The 21,181-nt window shown below is 37.5% G+C and overlaps 1 protein-coding gene across 1 annotated transcript in view; it reads right to left on the reverse strand.

The window, feature by feature from the left end:
* ARHGEF38 (Rho guanine nucleotide exchange factor 38) overlaps window positions 1–21,181 on the reverse strand; it is a 154,922-nt gene that overhangs the window by 23,899 nt on the left and 109,842 nt on the right. Inside the window, exons 6-9 of the mRNA XM_022567071.3 lie at window positions 12,771–12,970; window positions 9,783–9,916; window positions 4,279–4,383; window positions 2,042–2,164 (exon numbers count right to left, since the gene is read on the reverse strand). Coding sequence (XP_022422779.2) covers window positions 2,042–2,164; window positions 4,279–4,383; window positions 9,783–9,916; window positions 12,771–12,970 — 562 coding nt within the window. The remainder of the gene's footprint in view (window positions 1–2,041; window positions 2,165–4,278; window positions 4,384–9,782; window positions 9,917–12,770; window positions 12,971–21,181) is intronic.

A 21,181-nucleotide genomic window follows, 5' to 3' on the forward strand; every position in this document is an offset into this window, starting at 1 on the left:
TCCTTGGATTTATCCTGTATGGGACTCTCTGTGCTTCCTGGACTTGATTAACTATTTCCTTTCCCATATTAGGGAAGTTTTCAATATAATCTGTTCAAATATTTTCTCAGTCCCTTTTTTTTTGTCTTCTTCTTCTGGAACCCCTATGATTCGTATGTTGGTTCGTTTAATGTTGTCCCAGATGTCTCTGAGGCTGTCCTCAGTTCTTTTCATTCTTTTTTCTTTATTCTGCTCTGTGGTAGTTATTTCCACTCTTTTATCTTCCAGGTCACTTATCCATTCTTCTGCCTCTGTTATTCTGCTATTGACCCCTTCTAGAGTATTTTTAATTTCATTTATTGTGTTGTTCGTCGTTGCTTGTTTCATCTTTAGTTCTTCTAGGTCCTTGTTAAATGTTTCTTGCATTTTGTCCATTCTATTTCCAAGATTTTGGATCATCTTCACTATCATTATTCTGAATTCTTTTACAGGTAGGCTGCCTATTTCCTCTTCATTTGTTAGGTCTGGTGGGTTTTTATCTTGCTCCTTCATTTGCTGTGTGTTTTTCTGTCTTCTCATTTTGCTTACCTTACTGTGTTTGGGGTCTCCTTTTTGCACACTGCAGGTTTGTAGTTGCCGTTGTTTTTGGTGTCCGTTCCCAGTGGCTAAAGTTGGTTCAGTGGGCTGTGTAGGCTCCCTGGTGGAGGGGACTAGTGCCTGTGTTCTGGTGGATGAGGCTGGATCTTGTCTTTCTGGTGGGCAGGTCCACGTCTGGTGGTGTGTTTTTGGGTGTCTGTGGACTTATTATGATTTTAGGCAGTCTGTCTGCTAATGGGTGGGGTTGTGTTCCTGTCTTGCTAGTTGTTTGGCATAGGGTGTCCCACACTGTAGCTTGCTGATAGTTGAGTGAATTTGGGTGTTGGTGTTGAGATGGTGATCTCTGGGAGATTTTCGCCGTTTGATATTACATGGAGCTGGGAGGTCTCTTGTGGACCAGTGTCCTGAAGTTGGCTCTCCCACCTCAGAGGCACAGCACTGACTCCTGCCTGCAGCACCAAGAGCCTTTCATCCACACGGCTTCTCAATTTGGGATGATTTGTTTTCTATTTAGGTATTTCACAGATGCAGGGTACATCAAGTTGATTGTGGAGATTTAATCCGCTGCTCCTGAGGCTACCAGGAGAGATTTCCCTTTCTGTTCTTTGTTTGCACAGTTCCCAGGGCTCAGCTTTGGATTTGAACCTATGTTTCTTCATCTCCCTTGAAGGTCTTGTTTTCCTTTTCCATGGAGAGTGCCCTTTCTCCCATCCTCGTATGTGCAGAATTTTATCTACTGAACAAAAGGAACAGCTCATCCAGAGATCCAGGCAACTTCTGGGAAATAAGACTGCCGTAAATTCCCTCTTTGGGGCATGTCTATTTGTGTGTTAAGAACTTTCAGACTTTGAGCATTTTTTCCCCCTGGCCTGGGTTCTGAAACTGGCCGGAGTTGGAATGCAACCCAGGCATGTTTTTAATGATTCCCAATGTATGTTTTATGATTCTGTATATTTTACAGAACTCTTAGAAAACAAATATTTTACCACAGAACAGAAGATATATGACTCAAATAAAGCACTTTCTGAATAGGAAGGCCTTAATTTCCAGTGAATAATAAGTTAATAGAAGTCACATCCTCAGAAAGTATCTTTGCTCCTCATGTAAAAACTCTAGGCATTTCCAGAGACTCCTCTAAGAAAATCACATCTTTCTAACTTAATAAATCCCTGATACACCACATGCAGACTTAAACTAAATATTGATTTTAAAAGCTGCACAGACACTGACTACCCTAGAAACAGAGTCTGCAGCCCTCTTAAATTTTGATTATAGTAAAAGCCTCACTAATCCACTTCAAAATATTTAGTGATAAAAAAATCTCCTGTTTAAATCTACTAATTTTAACATTAGTATTTGCTTTAGTGCATGTTTTATTTTTAACTTCAAAAAAGTAAATGAAAAGCAGCTTTTCTCTTAACCCTACTATTTCATTTGCATTCATCTGCGGGTATAAATAACTTACAAAGTCATCAGAGGGATTTGGGGCATTACTTGGAGCCTCTGAATAGCCCCTCTCATCCTCATCTTTGTTGTGTGAAATCTCTTGGAGCTCCATTACACTCTGCAGAGCTAAAGGCATGGCATCCTGAAACCCAAGAACAAAGTTACCAAAGGGCAAAGTTCTGAAGTCAGTACAATTAAATGTATCCTAAAAGTGTACTTCATCAACATAACTATTACCACTTAGAGAAAAAGAAAAAAAGGAAGGAAAAAATTTTATGAACACTTTGTACAATCAGGTTACCTATAACAATCTATTTCCTTATTTTTCCCCCATGTCACTTTCTCATACTGCTCCGTAGGTATGACACCCTCTTTTTTTTTTTAACATCTTTATTGGAGTATAATTGCTTTACAGTGGTGTGTTATTTTCTGCTGTATAACAAAGTGAATCAGCTATTTGTATACATATATTGCCATATCCCCTCCCGCTTGCGTCTCCTTCCCACCCTCCCTATCCCACCCCTCTAGGTGTTCACAAAACACAGAGCTGATCTCCCCGTGCGATGCAGCTGCTTCCCACTTACTATCTATTTCACATTTGGTAGTGTATATATGTAAATGATACCCTCTTACTTCGTCCCAGCTTACCCTTCCCCCTCCCCGTGTCCTCAAGTCTATTCTCTACGTCTGCATCTTTATTCCTGTCCTGTCCCTTGACACCCTCTTTTATTACGTGAAGTCCATCTTAAATTCCCTCTTTGGCCATTCTTCATCATTCAATTCTTACATATCTCTTATTTTAAAAATCACTCTTGTTTTATGTCTTTAGTTTTCCTTAGTGAATTTAATCTTCTCTTTAAGAGAACATGCTCGTACTTTTTCTGAATCAATTAGTGGAAATGGAAGACTTTTCTGTAGATATTCCCAAGAGGCACTGACTTCTTGAAAAGTATATCAAGGACAGGGTTCTCACTGCCCTCTGGATGTTATAGCTATGTTTTTGTTTTCCTTTCACAGAAGGCAGTGCTTTAAGAAGAGATTAGCAAACCTGATTGCAAAATCAGGCTTTGCATCAGTTAATGAATAAGAAAAGAATGTGCTTGTTGGTTATGTGACATAGAACCTTGTCTCCAAATCACTATGCCTGTCAACTTAATCTTCTGTTGGTGTGATAGTCTATCAAAGAATGCAAACATCTTCCAAAACAGACATCCAAAAGAAAAACTGGAAAATAGAAAGGAACAATTTTTTAACTAACTTACATGTAATTCTACTAACTTTCTATGTCTCATAGTCATGACCATTGTCAGGATGTTGTTAAGGACACTATGTCCCCTTTATGAGATCCATCAGAAGAAACTCCTGACTGGTCTTTCTACTGAATATAATTATACTGTACTCCAGCTGGTTTGTCTAAGTCAGTGATTCTCAACAAGGGCAGGAAAACCTAGGAGACTGGAAATTTGTGGAGGTGTTTTTGTCTTCTACTCTGATTGTGTGGGGATATTTGCATACTGTGTTCATAATATTTTGTTAGAACATGTTTTCCTTTATATTGATTGTCTTTTATGTATACCTACCTACCCAAGGTTAAATTATCTATGAATTTCATTCAGAACTGTAAAGGGGACATTACAAAACACTGGTTATAAAATAAATAGAGGTGTTTGGTTTGTCTTAGAATTGTGTGATCATATAGCCCTTTTTGGGTTGGCTGCTAGGTAGCCTACAGCTAAATTTAAGATGCACATGTGGGTTTTTGTGGGTTTTAGGGCATTTATATTATGCACTTTTTACTTTTTAACTCCTCTAATTTTATGTTATGTCTCCTTTTGATTTTCTTTTTTCCTTCAGTGCTACTCTTAAATTTGTAAATATGTGTTTCAGGTACTGGAAAGAGATATGTTAGTATAATCAAACAAATCACATTTCTGCCTTGTCTGCCATTTTGCGTTAATTAACTCATCTCTTTTATAGAGAAAACATGCTGATGGTCCAGCTCTACGTGGCAATCATATGAACAAATGTCCCACCATATGGCAATTTGGATTGGGGGAAGGATGGAAGAGGTAAGGGAACAAAGAGCAAAACCCAAGTCCTTATATTAGCTTCCTTCACCAGCAGCTTGCAGCCTCCCAAACTTGATACAATAAGCGTCATCATATAAATGATGAACAGTCACATTTACTCTTCATAATAACCAGAGACATCAAGACCTTTCTGTGGAAACATTGAAAACAGTTGTGTCTTACCCACCTGTACGTGTTGAAGACAGAATGAAATGTTCTTCACACAGTGCCTCACAGTCTTTTCTAAAGATCTAAATAGTTTTTCTTCTCTATTAAAGGTATTGTCTTTCACCTAAAATATAGATGAAATTATTTATTTTTATAACTCAAAGGAATCTGGTATTTAAAAATATTACAAACCGTATTGGCCCAGCACATTACAAAAAACTCCTTGTTGAGATGAAAACTTTTCATGCTACGCTCTTTTATTTTAACGTCTTTATTGGAGTATAATTGCTTTACAATGGTGTGTTAAGTTTCTGCTTTATAACAAAGTGAATCAGCTATACATATACATATATCCCCATATCTCCTCCCTCTTGAGTCTCCCTCCCCCTCCCTATCCCACCCGTCTAGGTGGTCACAAAGCACCCAGCTGATCTCCCTGTGCTCTGCAGCAGCTTCCCACTAGCTATCTATTTTACATTTGGTAGTGTATATATGTCCATGCTACTCTCTCACTTCATCCCAGCTTCCCCTTCCCCCTCCCTGTGTCCTCAAGTCCATTCTCTACATCTTATGCTAACTGTCTTAACACAGAACTTTCTGTGTCCAGCACGTGGCACAACTGATGTTCAAATAGTGTAACAAAACCGCATGGTGCCGCTTAATTTGCTGTTCAGTTTTCACATTGCTTCACCTATGTCACGGTAGCTGTGGGATGTAAAATTTTTCTCTGCAGTTTTTAATAGCATGTATTATGTATGTACTCAAATGACCCTGCATTTGTGGCTCTATAAAATAATAAAATTAAAAATTAAAATAAAAATTTGATCTATTGATTAGAATTTATTGTTTTGCTGATATGACTCATCCCAATTTATTTCACAGTTGTTATTTAGGAAATATTCTTAGGGTCTTGGCTAAAGAAATATGATAATTCTTTAGCAACTCAAATTTGAAAGATGATGAAAAATCTTAACAAAAACCGTTCTTCTGTTAGGAAAACTCTGCAGAGGTAAGATGGTGATCACATGTGTTCAGTTATTTTTTTGTTATCTTACATGTATACCTACTAGCATTCAGAAAAATATGCTTTTTTATATGCTTGTGGCAATTTCTAGGAAGACACATTATTCTATCTACGATGAGAAGTATTTCTTGGTGTTCAAAAAGGCTACAAGATATCAGAACCAGCTTTGTGTTGGCAAAATCTGTGTGAACACACACCTGTTTTGTGGAATATGTTGTATATTCTTCAATTTGGTACTGGCTAATAACCGTAGCTGTTCTCAGTTCCTACATTTGTTAATTTAAGGTGGTTGACCTTAGAACTGAATGCATAGAAAATGGTGACATTTTATTTTAGTAGTTTAAAACCTCTTAATATTATTTATCTAGAAAGCTTTTCATTAAATAGCCAGCATAGTTCTTTGTAATCCACACGAAATTCGTCACCCTCTGCCGTAGCATCTCCATGCTCTGACCCAGTTTGAGGCATATAACAGTATGCTGGGCAGAGTTTTTAAAAAGCAGTTTTCAAGGACCAGCTATTTTACTTTGTATATCTTGGCCGAGACCCTCATGATGCTAAAGTAAGAGGTTCAAGGATCACACGATGAAAAATACTGCCTAGTTCTACTTCTTGATTGTCAAGCCTTCTCTTGTTGCTTTATTTTGTTGGAATATGCTGCTGTCCCTTTTCTGCCCTGCAAAATCCTGTTTATTTTTTTTTAAGGACTTGCTCAACTGTCACCCCTGCTACAAATCCTTCCTCTAGTTCCTATTCTTTCCACTCCATAAAATTAATTGTACCCTCATATGTGCTCTTACAACACTAATGATTTAAGTAATTTTCTCCACTGATGGACTGCAAACATTGGAGATGAAGTATTTTTTCTTAATATAATAATCACTAACATTTATTAAACACTAACTATGTTCTGGACACTTGTGCTAAAGCCTGTCTTCCACTTTCTCATTTTAATTCTTATACAACCCTATGGGTTAGATGTTATGATAAATCCCATTTTAGAGATAAAGAAACAGAAGTTCCAGGAGATGTGGCAGAGATTGTGAACATTCCTGTTATTGACCTTCTACCAATGGTACCTGCACCTCTAGTTTAAGATGGACACGGCTGCCCTGCTAGAGACAACACTTTCCAGACTCCCTTGCAGCTGGCTCTGCCTTTGTAACTGGGTTTGGGCAAATAAGTTGTGAGTGAAAGTGATATGTTTCATTTCTGAATCTTGGCCTTAGAACATTTCCCTTGGGACTTTGAATGAAGACATGGCAGTGACCCAGCTTCAGTGAGGCAGATGAAGACCATATATTTAGGGAACATCGCAGTGCAAAACTGGGGAAAACTGGGTTCCTGAAAGATCTTGTGCAGCACAGCCCATCTGCACTATTTTAAGAGAGAGAAATAAATGACTATCTGACTTAAGCTGCTATGTTTTGGAATCTCTTTGTGACAGAAGCATGGCCTTTACCCTAACTACTACAGAAAGTTAAAGAAACTTACCCATGTTAATAGTTAGGTCCGGGATTCCAACCCAAACCATCTGAATTTAGAACCTCTCTGCATTTGCAGTCTCTAACAGTGTCGAGTAAGAGTTCAATACATGTGTGATGAATGGAATAGAATCTTCCTCTTGGGTAATAGTTTTATACCCTAACTCCACCAAATATTTCACTTGAGCTGCTGACAAGTGCAAAATTGACTGATTTGAGATTTATCTTTTCTACAGTCCAGCCTATGCAGCTGATTTTCTGATTAACAGTGAAATGCTTCATTGCTGACAGGACATCCTCTTGAAAGATTAAGGGGAAAAATCTAATTAATATCCCTTCAGGCTACTTTAACTACAATTCACCTTTAGTTCACAATTGAAAAATATCAGAAGCTGATGATAAATACATTAAAGACGGTAACAGCTTCTACAAGAGCCTGCCCAGAATTAAGACCTGCCTATTGTTCCTCAGTAGTATTGTCTTGGGTCAGAAGCAACATCCCAAAGAGTAGGGGAGAATTGTTTAGACTACATTTACACATGCCCATGGAGGCTACAGTCTCTTCTTCGAATGAATTCCCAATTCAATTTTATTACTGTAGTCTTTAGTTGAAACGTCTGGATTTTCCTTTTCCTGATCTATGGCCACACACCATAAATGTCCCAAGCTTCCCACATTATAGTTCTACATTGAGAAGAGGAGCCTGGAGTTACCTCCTCTATGCAGTAGGCCCAGTGAGCCCCTAGAAGTATATCAACAAGTAAGTACAAGAATCATACAAGCCATGTGTTCTAAGAATAGCCATACTGGGTATGGTATGGTACAGACAGTACAGCCACAAGAGGAAAAGAGAGAAGCTTGGAAGGAATTTATTACTCTCACAGGTCCTAGATAGGGGGTCACTGCATGTCATGCAGGGCCATGGGGGAATCACTAAGTTCTGGTCATTTGGCAGAAAAGAGCAAGGGAAGAGTCAAGGCCAGAGCCCTTATTGGAGTTTCTGTGAGAAATCCCATAGAAAGAGCTGGGGCAGGGTAAAACATTTAGGACGTTTGAATAATTCCAGCAGGCTTTGGGCTATGGAGGTAGTCTCTGGTTACCTGGTACCTGGCCTTGGCAGGATTTAGGGCAGGGAATATTGGCTTCACGTGTGAGAGTTAGCTAAGGAGTTGGTTGGGCCTATAGACCCAGGATTGGTTGGTTTGCAAATGAAAGAAGTGATTCCAGCCGAGTCCTTTGCCCTCTATAAGAGTGGGCTAGCCCACTCAAAGAAAGCGGCGTCTTTCTTTGGCCAGCAAGCTTTTTTAAGATGTCAAAACATCATAAAATACAGAAAGTAGAAGATACGATTAATACACCATGCATAAAGAAGTTTTTATCCATGTGGGAAGTAAGAAGTCCGCACATTAAAAGGTAAATAACAATATTTTATATACAATATAAAGTAATGATGATGATAGCCAATATACTGAATGCTTACACTGTGTTAAGTCCTTTCTTTATAAGCATCATTTCGTTGAATCCTCACAGCCACTTCATGTGTTAGGTCCTACTCTATATCCCAATTTATAGATGATTACCTTGAATTTAAAGTTATGTGCCCAAAGACAAATATTTGTTAAGTGGCAGAAGTGAGATTCAAACCCCGATCTGAATGACTTCAGAAACTTTGCTCTTAATTTCTGTGATGACTCCTGCAAATATTAACAGTGCCAAGACTGAGATACACTAAGTGTGTTAGGCATTCAGAGGAGGAAGAGGCCACTTCTAGATTAGTGGTCCGAAAGCAGCAAAGACTTAATGAAAAGCAAAAAGACCACAGCAGCCAAAGGGCAAGGTAGATAGGAAGAGCTATCTAAAAGCAGAGCTGAACCAGTTGCCTCTAGTTCAAAGTAAAAACCTTTGTTAGAGATGCTAACATAACAAAGGATGAAATCACACACGAGAAGGGGGGCAAAAGTACTATATAGTATCTTAAGAATTGTTCTGCTTACTTTTGGTTAGAAGCCCACTGTATCACCACCTCTGGGCCATGAATTACTAATTAATTAATTACTAATTAATTAATTTGAGAATTACTATCTTGTGATTCTCAAAGTGTGTTCCATTGATCACTTATTTCCAGATCAATTAGCTTAAAAATACCTGTAGTCTTTGTAAAAATACAGACGTCTAGGTTGCACCTTTGAACCAGGTAGAACCCTGGAATCTGTCTTTTAGCAAGCTCCTCAGGTGATTCTTATACACATTAAAGTTGGAGAGCCTTTGTTAATCCATTCACTGTTTATTAGGGGTGAGATGAAAATGGCTCAAGCTAGACTAAACAGCTGACACCAAAGAGTTACCCAGTAATACAATGTGCACCTGGGGGTAGGGGAAGAGGAAAGTGGTAACAGGTAGGAAAAGTCATGCTAAGGTATGCACCTAAACATTATTTTCATAGGTGAAATAAATATAAGATGACCATCAAGGGAACTAAAAGAAATGAGGCTTTTTACAAAGCAGAAATAAGACAGGGATGAAAGGAGGGCATCGCCTTGGGTGAGAGTATGTGCTAATTGATGGTGTCAGAACTCCTGGGGCATCCCTTGTTGATCCCTGTCCTTATGTCTTTACCTCTCCTTTGTCCTCTTCCTGAATGGAAGCACCACAGCTAAGACAGTGTCAGAACAACCCCCACTCAATATCCTGCAAAACGGAGGGGGGGGGAAGGGGAGGGGGAGGGGGGGAAGGGGAGGGGGAGGGGGGAAGGGGAGGGGGAGGGGGGAAGGGGAGGGGGGAAGGGGAGGGGGAGGGGGGAAAGGGGAGGGGGAGGGGGGAAAGGGGAGGGGGAGGGGGGAAAGGGGAGGGGGAGGGGGGAAAGGGGAGGGGGAGAAAGGAACAGCATCGAGGGCAATTACCTCGATTCTCAGTGTGTTCTAGAAACAGCTCTGATAACGATAAAACAAAATCTCACAAAAATGTCAGCATTCGTGTTCCCCAGGAAAATGTATGTGGCCCAAGAAGAAAAATTACCTGTGATTCTCCTCTGGTCAGAATCTTTAGATGATTTGTCACTCTTTTTGATTTCTTGCTAATTGAATGAATATTTAGTTTAGACAATTTATCTTTAAGTGATTCATCCTCATCGTTCTTCTTGTATTTTAGAACTGAAACGGAAGAATGCAATAACATATCTGAACATGTGAGGCACAGAAAGTGTGTGTTCCATCCAAAGTATTCAAGATTAATATTTATATTTAACACTCTGTATGATTTTCGGACCTCTGGTACCGATGCAATATGCTCCAGCCCCTCTGCCCAGTCACAGCTCCAGACGCCCACCCCACTGACCTTCAGAAACTGTCCTAGGACTTGAGCTCCTCAAAGCCCAAGGTTCATTTACCTCGCACATTAAAGAAATTCCTGATACTGGAAAAAACTCTCTCTTTTCAGACAATACACTTGTTATCTGGGGTCTCTAGAATGAAGCATCAAGACCTAACTAATGGAAAGACAACTGCAGCCAACATAAGAAGACCTCAGATCCAACCCAGACTGGTTTCTCCACTAGCTGAGAGATTTGGGGTAAGCTGAGTGACCTCTCTGAGGTGTACTTTTTTATCTTTAACATGATTTTCACCTCTCATATTGTTCAAAATGTTAAATATTCTGAACATTCTGTTTTGGTAATAGTGTGGAAACAGGAGCATTCTTATACGCTGTTGACATGGATTAAATCAATATAGTTTTTGTAGAGAACAATTTGGCAGAGTCTTGTAAAAGTGAAAATATTTATAGTCTATGACCAGGAAGTCTGTGTAGAAAATCTGCTTTCCATAATGAGGCATACAAACTTTTGTTTGCTATAGCATTTTTTTCTAAGAACAGAATGTTGGAAACAATCTAAAAGTTTACTCATAGAGGTATGGTTTAACAAATTATGATATACTCATGAATGGGATACTATGGAACCATGAAAAAGAAGACCATATTAACCTGAAGAATGTTCATGATATAAAATTAAGTTTTTAAAAAGCCCCAGCAAACTGTAGTACCATTTGCAAAAGGAAGGAAAGAAGGAAAAAGAAGAAAAAAATAGAAAAAAAGACATAGAAATTCTGAAGAGAACTTACTAAAATGTTAGCTATGCAAACTGGAATCATGAGAGTAGAAAAATTTTCCTCTTTAAAACTTTGAAATTTTGAGTTTAAGCAAACAGAAAAGTTAAAACATTATTACAGCTATTGTCCATCTCCCAGCTTTGTCAAATCTTAACATTTTGCCTTGTTTCCATTCTTTTTATTTAAAAAAATCACATAACAATTGAAACTTCTCTGAGCCCCATCTTTGATCCCTAAAGGGATCTGTGATCCAAAGTTATGGGGTTTATTATATCCGTATCTATTTTCACGCCTTTACTTTGTAGGTATGTAGTCATACGGTGTATAGTATTATTTTCAATCCTTATTAAAATGGTACCATATTGCATTCATTCTTCTGTCACTTACTAATTTACTTTTTAAAAAACTCAACATTGTGTTTTTGAGATCTGTCTAATTGATACATGTACTTTAATTAATTCTATGTTTTCTTGGTATCATAGTATATAAAACACAGTGTATCCATTATCTGGATTAATATGCAAGCCACTGTCTATTTCTTTGTTTTCTTGTTTCTTTTTTTGTTTTCCTTTTTTATCTTTTGCTATTACAAACAATGCTAGTTACTAGTATACCCCTCCACGAGCATATGAGCCAGTTTCTCAAATATCTAGAATCTGATTTTCTGTATCTTGGGTATGTGTACCTTCAACTTAATAGGTATTTTCAAATTGTTCTCCGAAGTGGTGATTCTAATTTACATTCTCACCTGCAAACTGAGATTCAGCACTTAACATTATCCACTAAAAATCTTATTGCCAATCTGGTAGGCTGGGAACACTTTGTCATTGTGATTTTAATTTGCATTTCCCTGATTATTACTGAATCTTAGCATTTAAAAACTTACTGGTCTTTCTGTGAATTGCTCATTTTTATTATTAAGCTTTTTTTATTAGAATGTTTTTACTGATTTAATATCAATAATTATATATTCTAGATAGTCATCCTTTGTCTACGGGCTATCTTTTCATTTTGTTTACGGTGTCTTTCACTCTACAACTTTCACTTTTCTTTATAGTTACACTTTATTAATGCAAATATATACAATTTTTAAAATAAAACATTAGAAAATACAAACAATAAAAATAAATGAAGTGGTTGGTTCAATTAGCTCCACAGTCCTACCATTGCTTTTACTGTTTAATTGAGATTTAATGTTAGAAGTACAAAGCCAATCAAGAACTTATGGACACAAATCACACTGAGAGAGGACCCATGGTCCATCCCAATGCACTACTACATCTGAGGTGATAGGAACCATCTAATTGTGCCTCCTATTTTGAAACCTACATTCTACTTTAGAGGTGAACTTTACACCTTAGCTAACAAATAGTTAACAATAATTTGTTAATTTGAGAAAGAAATATACTTTCTCCCTTCAGTGGAGCAATTAATTGCCAAAAAATACCCATTCTTTGTGTTCCAGAACCAAATAAGCCTGATGTGTTAGCTGGGCCATCTTACCTGTATCTGCCCTTCTCACCACCCCTTTTCAGCTCTAGCTTTTCACTGCTCCCAGCTACCAGGCCATGCCTCCTTGCTACCATGCATAACGCCAAGAACAGAAGGATCATATGCTATGGGTGTCTTCAGCCCACAGTATGTCATCGGGCATGCAGTGGTCAAAAGAGGTTGAGTATAGGGCTGTTCAATAAAAAGTTGTCAATCTTTTGCCTCATGATCTTCTCCTGAAGCTAGCTGGCAAGGCAAAACCATCCTCTCCTCCCTAGCCTCTAACTTTAAATATCAAATGATCATTATCACTGCAACTGCTGTAACTACTGAGACATTCTGATTCTCCAAAACATGAACAGAATATTCCAACACTGGAAAACCCCCATTTGATCATATCTCCTCTTACCTAGATCCTTCCGTCTTTTAAGTTCGTTGATGTTTACATTAATATCTTTCACTGCAGCAAAGGCATCCTCCAGTGCTCTAAAGTCTGGGTGAGAGGGAGGGGTGGAATTCCGGAGTTCACAGAGTAATAGGGGGTACTTCATCACTCTCTGAATTGGTTTGATCATCAAAGAGCCCATGTCCAGTAAGTTTGGTTTGCCTCTGCAATAGAGATAAATTAATACCTGTTTCGCAAACATTTGTCTTATTATCTCCTTTTTATTTTTGTGATTTTAATTTTTTTTATGATGAATCCTGAAACTTTTTTTCACCCTTTTCCCCTTCCATTTGGCTATGTTCAGTTTCTAAATGAAAGCAAGGACAATGGATGGCAAAAAGAAGCAAGGCTGAAAGATCCTACTACTAAACAAAATTTAAAAGAAAATAAGTATATTTGTTCACCTGAAAGAACTCAAAGCATGATTTCCAACCATGTTCCACTTACAGTTTTTTTTAATAATAGGTTTTATAATAATAGTGGGAAACAATTCTAGACTGCATTTCCCATGACAACGAATAAAAATGCATTTTCCTGATGGTATTTTTGTGATTATTAAGTGAGGAGAATAAGTTCATCATTTAAAAATCTAAACATAATTTGTCCTCTTTCTTCTACCAAATTAAGAAGTTGAATTTATAGTGTTTCAGAGGTTCTATCACACTCCCCCAAAGAGATTTATAATAAATGCAACATTCTCTAGATATTGTTAATATCATCACTATCACTAATCATTGCTATTATGCAATGACTTTCCATGACTTTCCATGTGGAATTCTTCTTAGCCCACCGATCTTCAAATGGCTACACAAAAGTGAGCACTCACCCCTGACTCTTCCTTTCGGAGCTTCTGAGATGAGACTAGAGCCATTCCAACTGGCCAAGTAGTTCACAGGAAATGAAAAATCTACCAGCTTGGTCATGCCGTTGTCCAACCCACTGTATTCAATTCATTCAGCCAGAAAGCAGTGATGTCTAATAGCCTCTTTATGCAAGAGGCAAATAAAGAGATACTGTAAATGGAACATGGATGAAAATCGTGTTTTGAGTCCCTTCTGATACACGGATACACTCATTTGTTTTCCTTTAGGTTTTTATTTAGAAGAGAGAGAATATAGACACTGTTTTCAAATCCTGATGGGTGGATTTTTCATTCTTCAATTACTAAGTTTCAAGTACTATATGGGACGACAACAGACCACATAATTGAAATGGTGAAACGGATCTAAAAAGCATTGAACAACATTAGAAAAGTTGCATCATTAGAAAAGATCTGAAGGCACCCTAGAGAGCATCTGTTTGAACTCTTCATTTGATAAATGAGAAACTAAGGAACTTTGATTATCACATGTAAGTGCACACATGCAGACACACACACACACACACACCAGTCACTCTGTCATATGTCCCCATTTTATTTTCATTATAGCACTTATCATTATCTGGAATCATCCTTTTTCTTTATTTACCAGTTTATATTCAATTTCTCTGTCACCAATATATCTCCAGCATGACAAATAGTATTCCCTCAATGAATATTTGTAAACTGAAGCGACAGATTTCTCATATTTTCTGTAATGTGCTGTTATTTTACATTCCACATTTTTTTTTTTAAATTGCACAATGGGCTTTCCTGGTGGCGCAGTGGTTTAGAGTCCGCCTGCCGATGCAGGGGACACGGGTTCATGCCCCGGTCCGGGGAGATCCCACATGCCGCGGAGCGGCTGGGCCCGTGAGCCATGGCCGCTGAGCCTGTGCGTCCGGAGCCTGTGCTCCGCAACGGGAGAGGCCACAACAGTGAGAGGCCCGCGTACTGCAAGAAAAAAAAAAAAAAAAATTTGCACAATGGTGCTGAATTTTATTCCTATGTTGAGAAAATGATTATACTGTAATAGAGACAAAGACTGAATCAAACCAAAAGGCAACATTTTTCAAAGGAAAATCAAAGTAAATGATAAAGGTTTGTGAGGGAGTAAAGAGTTGCTTTTTTTTTAAGTTAAAAAAATTTATTGAAGAATAGTTGATTTACAGTGTTGTGCTAATTTCTGCTGTACAGCAAAGTGACTCAGTTATACGTATTCTTTTCCATTATGGTTTATCACAGGACATTGAATATAGTTCCCTGTGCTAAACAGTAGGACCTTGTTATTTATCCATCCTATATATAATAGTTTCCCTCTGCTAATCTCAAACTCCCAATCCTTCCCTTTCCCTACTCTCCTCCCCCTTGATAACCACAAGTCTGTTCTCTATGTCTGTGAGTCTGTTTCTCTTTCATAGATATGTTCATTTGTGCCGTATTTTAGATTCCACATATAAGTGATATCATGTGGTAATTGTCTTTGTGTTTCTGACTTACTTCACTTAGTATGATAATCTCTAATTGCATCCATGTTGCTGCAAGTGGCATTATTTCATTCTTTTTTATGGCTGAGTAATATTCCATTATATTCCATATATACCATATATATTCCATGTATACGGTATCTTCTTTATCTATTTGTATATTGATGGACATTTATGTTTCCATGTCTTCACTATTGTAAATAGTGCTGCTATGAACATAGGGGTGCATGTATCTTTTCAAATTATAGTTTTGTCTGGATATATGTCCAGGAAGGAGATTGCTGGATCACATAGTAGTTCTATTTTTAGTTTTTTGAGGAACGTCCATACTGTTTTCCATAGTGGCTGCACCAATTTATATCCTCAGCAACAGTGTAAGAGGGTTCCCTTTTCTCCACACCCTCTCCAGCATTTATTATTAGTAGACTTTTTAATCATGGTCATTCTGACTGGTGTGAGGTGGTACCTCATTGTAGTTTTGATTTGCATTTCTCTAATGATTAGTGATGTTGAGCATCTTTTCATATGTCTATTGGCCATCTGTATGTCTTCTTTGGAGAAATGTCTATTTAGGTCTTTTGCCCATTTTTCGATTGGGTTGTTTGTTTGTTGTTTTTTCTTATTGAATTGTATGACCTGTTTGTATATTTTAGAAATTAATCCCTTGTCAGTTGCATCATTTGTAAATATTTTCTCCCAGTCCATAGGTTGTCTTTTTGTTTTGTTTATGATTTCCTTTGCTGTGCAAAAGCTTATAATTTTGATTAAGTCCCATTTGTTTATTTTTGCTTTTATTTCTATTGCATTGGGAGATTGACCTAAGAAAACATTGGTATTATTTATGTCAGAGAACGTTTTGACTATGTTCTCTTATAGGAGTTCTATGGTGTCATGTCTTATACGTAAGTCTTTAAGCCATTTTGAGTTTATTTTTGTGTATGGCATGAGGGTGTGTTCTAACATCATTGATTTATATGCAGCTGTCCAACTTTCCCAACACCACTTGCTGAAGAGACTCTCTTTTCTCCATCGTATATTCTTGCCTCCCTTGTCAAAAAAGAGTTGCTTCGATAGACTTTATCTTGTACTTCCTACCCATTTGCACCAAATCTACTAAGGAAGGGGGAAGGGAAATAAGGAGACAGGGTGACAAAGAGGAAATGAGGGAGAGAGGGAGACAGATATTACTGGTTTCCAAGAAGACTGGGTGAAGTGGTTGGGAAAAAATGTAAATCTATTATGAATACTGAAAATATAATGACTAAAAACATATTTTCTCACTGATGGCATATCAGTAGCCAAAGCTTTGGATACGACGGACAACATCTTTCTATATCTTAAACATAAATTCTTCACTAATTTAGACACTTAAGTAGAAATAATTCCTTAAATAAGAACAAGTCAGGAATATGGAAGGTATTAACTTGATTAGAAGAAATCATTATCCTTATGAATAAGATCAGATTTTTTTCTGAGTTTTCCTTTTTACTAGCACCAAATATCAGTTTATTTAGTCTTATAAAAATCACTGAAAATACCATCAAAATATAGATGTAATCACACAATTCAATCAAACAAACCTCAATTTTAATAAGATAGCGTATCCGTGTGGCCTATTGTTACATACATATTGAAAAAATTTTAATTACAAAAAAAAATGCCCAGATATATTAAAGAATATACTTGTATCTTTGAGCTGCTCTCCTTTCTTGCTTATCAGGATCCGTCAAAAAACCAACCTAGGGGCTTCCCTGGTGGCTCAGTGGTTGAGAGTCCACCTGCCGATGCAGGGGACATGGGTTCATGCCCCGGTCCTGGAGGATCCCACATGCAGTGGAGCGGCTGGGCCCGTGGGCCATGGCCGCTGAGCCTGCGCGTCTGGAGCCTGTGCTCTGCAACGGGAGAGGCCACAACAGTGAGAGGCCTGCGTACTGCAAAAAACCCCCAAAACCCAACGAAACAAACAAAAAAAACCAACCTAGAAAACATAGGCAGAACACTCTATGACATAAATCACAGCAAGATCCTTTTTGACCCACCTCCTAGAGAAATGGAAATAAAAACAAAAATAAACAAATGGGACCTAATGAAACTTCAAAGCTTTTACACAACAAAGGAAACCATAAACAAGACCAAAAGACAACCCTCAGAATGGGAGAAAATATTTGCAAATGAAGGAACTGACAAAGGATTAATCTTCAAAATATACAAGCAGCTCATGCAGCTCAATATCAAAGAAAAAACCCAATCCAAAAATGGGCAGAAGACATAAACAGACATTTCTCCAAAGAAGATATACAGATTGCCAACAAACACATGAAAGGATACTCAACATCACTAATTATTAGAGAAATGCAAATCAAAACTACAATGAGGTATCAGCTCACACCAGTCAGAATGGCCATCATCAAAAAATCTACAAATAATAAATGCTAGAGAGGGTGTGGAGAAAAGGGAACCCTCTTGCACTGTTGGTTGGAATGTAAATTGATACAGCCACTATGGAGAACAATATGGAGGTTCCTTAAAAAACTAAAACTAGAACTACCATATGACCCAGCAATCCCACTACTGGGCATATACCCTGAGAAAACCATAATTCAAAAAGAGTCATGTACCGCAATGTTCATTGCATCACCATTTACAATAGCCAGGACAGGGAAGCAACCTAAGTGTCCATTGACAGATGAATGGATAAAGAAGATGTGGCATGTACATACAATGGAATAGTACTCAGCCATAAAAGAAAATGAAATTGAGTTATTTGTAGTGAGGTGGATGGACCTAGAGTCTGTCACACAGAGTGAAGTAAGTCTGAAACAGAAAAACAAATACTGTATGCTAACACATATAAATGGAATCTAAAAAAAAAAAAAAGTTCTGATGAACCTAGGGACAGGACAGGAATAAAGACACAGACGTAGAGAATGGGCTTAAGGATATGGGGGGGGGGAAGGGTAAGCTGGGACAAAGTGAGAGAGTGGCATGGACATATATACACTACCAACTGTGAAATAGATAGCTAGTAGGAAGCACCTGCATGGTACAGGGAGATCAGCTCGGTGCTTTGCAACCACCTAGAGGGGTGGGATAGGGAGGGTGGGAGGGAGATGGAAGAGGCAGGGGATATGGGGATATACATATATATAGAGCTGATTCACTTTGTCATACAGCAGAAACTATCACAACACTGTAAAGCAATTATACTCCAATAAAGATATTAAAAAAAAAAACCTAGACCTTTTAGTTCTGTCCAGATCTTATCATTACTTCTTTTCCTATCACTCTTTGGCATCAAAGTTCTATTCTCTCCCTTTTACGTTTCAAATGACAATAATAACAATAATAAATGATGACTGTTTCTCTTAAAAGCATCACAGATGCGAATATTAAAAAAGCTTTTCTCAAAAAAGAGAAATCTCCCAGACACCTTTGTCTTCAGATAAGCACGGTGGACAGTTGCCCAAGTGATGAGCAATGATGTTCTCACATCTACATCACACAGACAAGCAATATGGTAGAAAAGATAGAGGATGTGTTCCTAGATAATGACACTCCAGGCATTCAGTGCCACAACGCTCACCCCATCTAATCCCTCCCAGTAAGACTGAGTTCTGACCACTGTGCCAGGCAGATGAGTCTTATGTGTGATATAACCCAGTTCAGCCAAGCAGCCAATTATCACATGCCTCCCCCGCAAAAAGTAACCAAATGCACAATTCCCCATACATATTGTGCTGAAAACTAAGGTAGTTATTAATTTGTAATTCTGTTTCATATTCCTCTATCTTATCATGAATACTTTGGCAAATATTTAGTACCGAAAGTAGCTACACTAATCTCCTTACAAATTATTATTGGAACATTACAAAGTTAAGTAAACACAGCTGGCTTTGTTTTAGCAGGATCCAGTTTTGCTATAAAGAGCTTTGCATCAAGTACAAGAAAACAGTTGCAAAATGAAAATTAAAATGATATTTAAACAATGTAAAAACTGTGATGAAAACAGAAAAAAATCAGATATACCTCAACATTGAGGTATATCTATATTTCTTAATTTGAGGGAGAAAATGAAGGAAAACTAATCATGTAACTATTGATCATATTACTTTGAATTTCCTCTATTTTATGGCCACAATATCTTAAATTTAATATTTAGTTTATAGAAGCCACAAACCATCTATACTGTTACTGAATTTTTTTTCAATTTACTCTCCTTTTAAAACATCACAAGTCAACTTTAGGGGAAACTGCATATTGCTATGCAAATAATAAGCAAATAACACTTGTCATAATTTTAAAATTGCTTTGAAAACAAATACAGAACTACTAACAAATTTTAGAAACTGTAAAGGAGATGAGCAAATGGTAGTTGATATAGCAGGCCAGAAAGAACCAGTAATATGGAGAAGCATTTATTTAATCACTCCTCCAAAAGTTCATTAACTAGAGTCTTTGAGACCTATGGAAGTGAAAGGAGAGGGGCGTGGGAATTAGAATGAGAAGGACTAGTTAAAAACCTGGTTAAGAAACAGCATAATTCTTAAGGTGCTACACAAATGGCACCTTGAGATCATTTGGAAGACTAAGGAAGAGCTCTTGGAAATTAAAAGGATAATAGCAGAAATAAAAACTCACAAGTGTTGGAGAAAATGTTCAGGAACTTTCCAGAGAGAAGAGCAAAAATACAAAAATGGAAGAAAGTATAAGAAAATTAGAAGACCAGTCTAGGAGTTCCAATATCAAAATAATAAGAGTCCCAGAAAGAGAGAACAGAACACATGGGGAGGAAATCATCTATGAAATAATTCAAGGAACATGAGTTAGCAGGTTGAAAGAACTCACTGAGTACACAGCACAATGGATGAAATGGACTCACCTTGGAATGTATAAAACTTCAAATTATCGGGGACAGAGTAAAGCCTACAATCCTTCAGGGAAACATATAAACTAAACAGTTAAAAACGAACAATTAGGAATCATTTTCATTTCTTGTAGCAATACTGAAAGTTAGAAACAATGGAGAATTACCTTTATATTCTGAAGATGAATGATTTTCAATTTAGAATTCTATACGAAATCAAACTATATAAATCAAGTGTGAGGGTAAAATAAAGACATTTTTGATATAAAAGTTCTTAAAATTTTCCTTCCCATGCATTCTTTGATGAATTGGGGAAACTATTGCAGGATGTCCTCTACAGCAGGACAGGAGAGAGGCAAAGAGAAAGTCTAGATGATGGGAGGGGAGTTCCTAAAAGACAGTAATGCCCAGTGTCATCAGTCCAAACTCAAAAGATCAGAAGGCTCTGGGAGAGGCTTTTACAAGGAGATGAAATTGATAGCATACAAATTCACCTGGCTGTCTTCAAGATGACTGGCTGTGAGTTCAGCATTAATGATTAGTACAAAGAAAATTAAGGAGGGAAAAAAAGGCAATAGTTAACTCCCAGAAAAACAAGTAATCCATTTATTCCAAGGTTTAACTCTGAAATTTATTCACGTATAATAATTCAAGCACTGATTATTGTTCTAATTCAAATTACAATGTAACTCCACAGGGAGAATGGTGAGATGGGATGCGTGTGTGCGTGTGTGTGTGTGCGTGTGCGCGTGCGTGCGTGCGTGTGCGCATAGTGGAGATCGGGTAGGGAAGAGAGAGAGATTCTTGTCTTCCATAGCGGGAAGTCAATACACAATACCTAAAAAGGAAAAGCCAAATTTTATCGGAGTCATGAAGATAAATACCAAAATAGTCAACTAAAATGTGTGAAAATGTTGTGTTCGGTGAGGAGCATTTAGGGGCAGGTAGAAGAGGAGACTACTATTTTTCTTTTCTTTTTAATTAAAAGAAAATTTTTATTGGAGTATAGTTGATTTACAATGTTGTGTTAATTTCTGCTGTACAGCAAAGTGATTCAGTTATACACATATATACATTCTTTGTTATATTCTTTTCCATTATGTTTTATCCCAGAATATTGAATATAGTTCCCTGTGCTATACAGTAGACTACTATTTTTCTTAAA

This window comes from Delphinapterus leucas, chromosome 5, assembly GCF_059928025.1.
Source record: "Delphinapterus leucas isolate spDelLeu-1000000601 "Yukka" chromosome 5, BTC_Dleu_Yukka2, whole genome shotgun sequence".
Classification (NCBI taxonomy): Eukaryota; Metazoa; Chordata; class Mammalia; order Artiodactyla; family Monodontidae; genus Delphinapterus; species Delphinapterus leucas.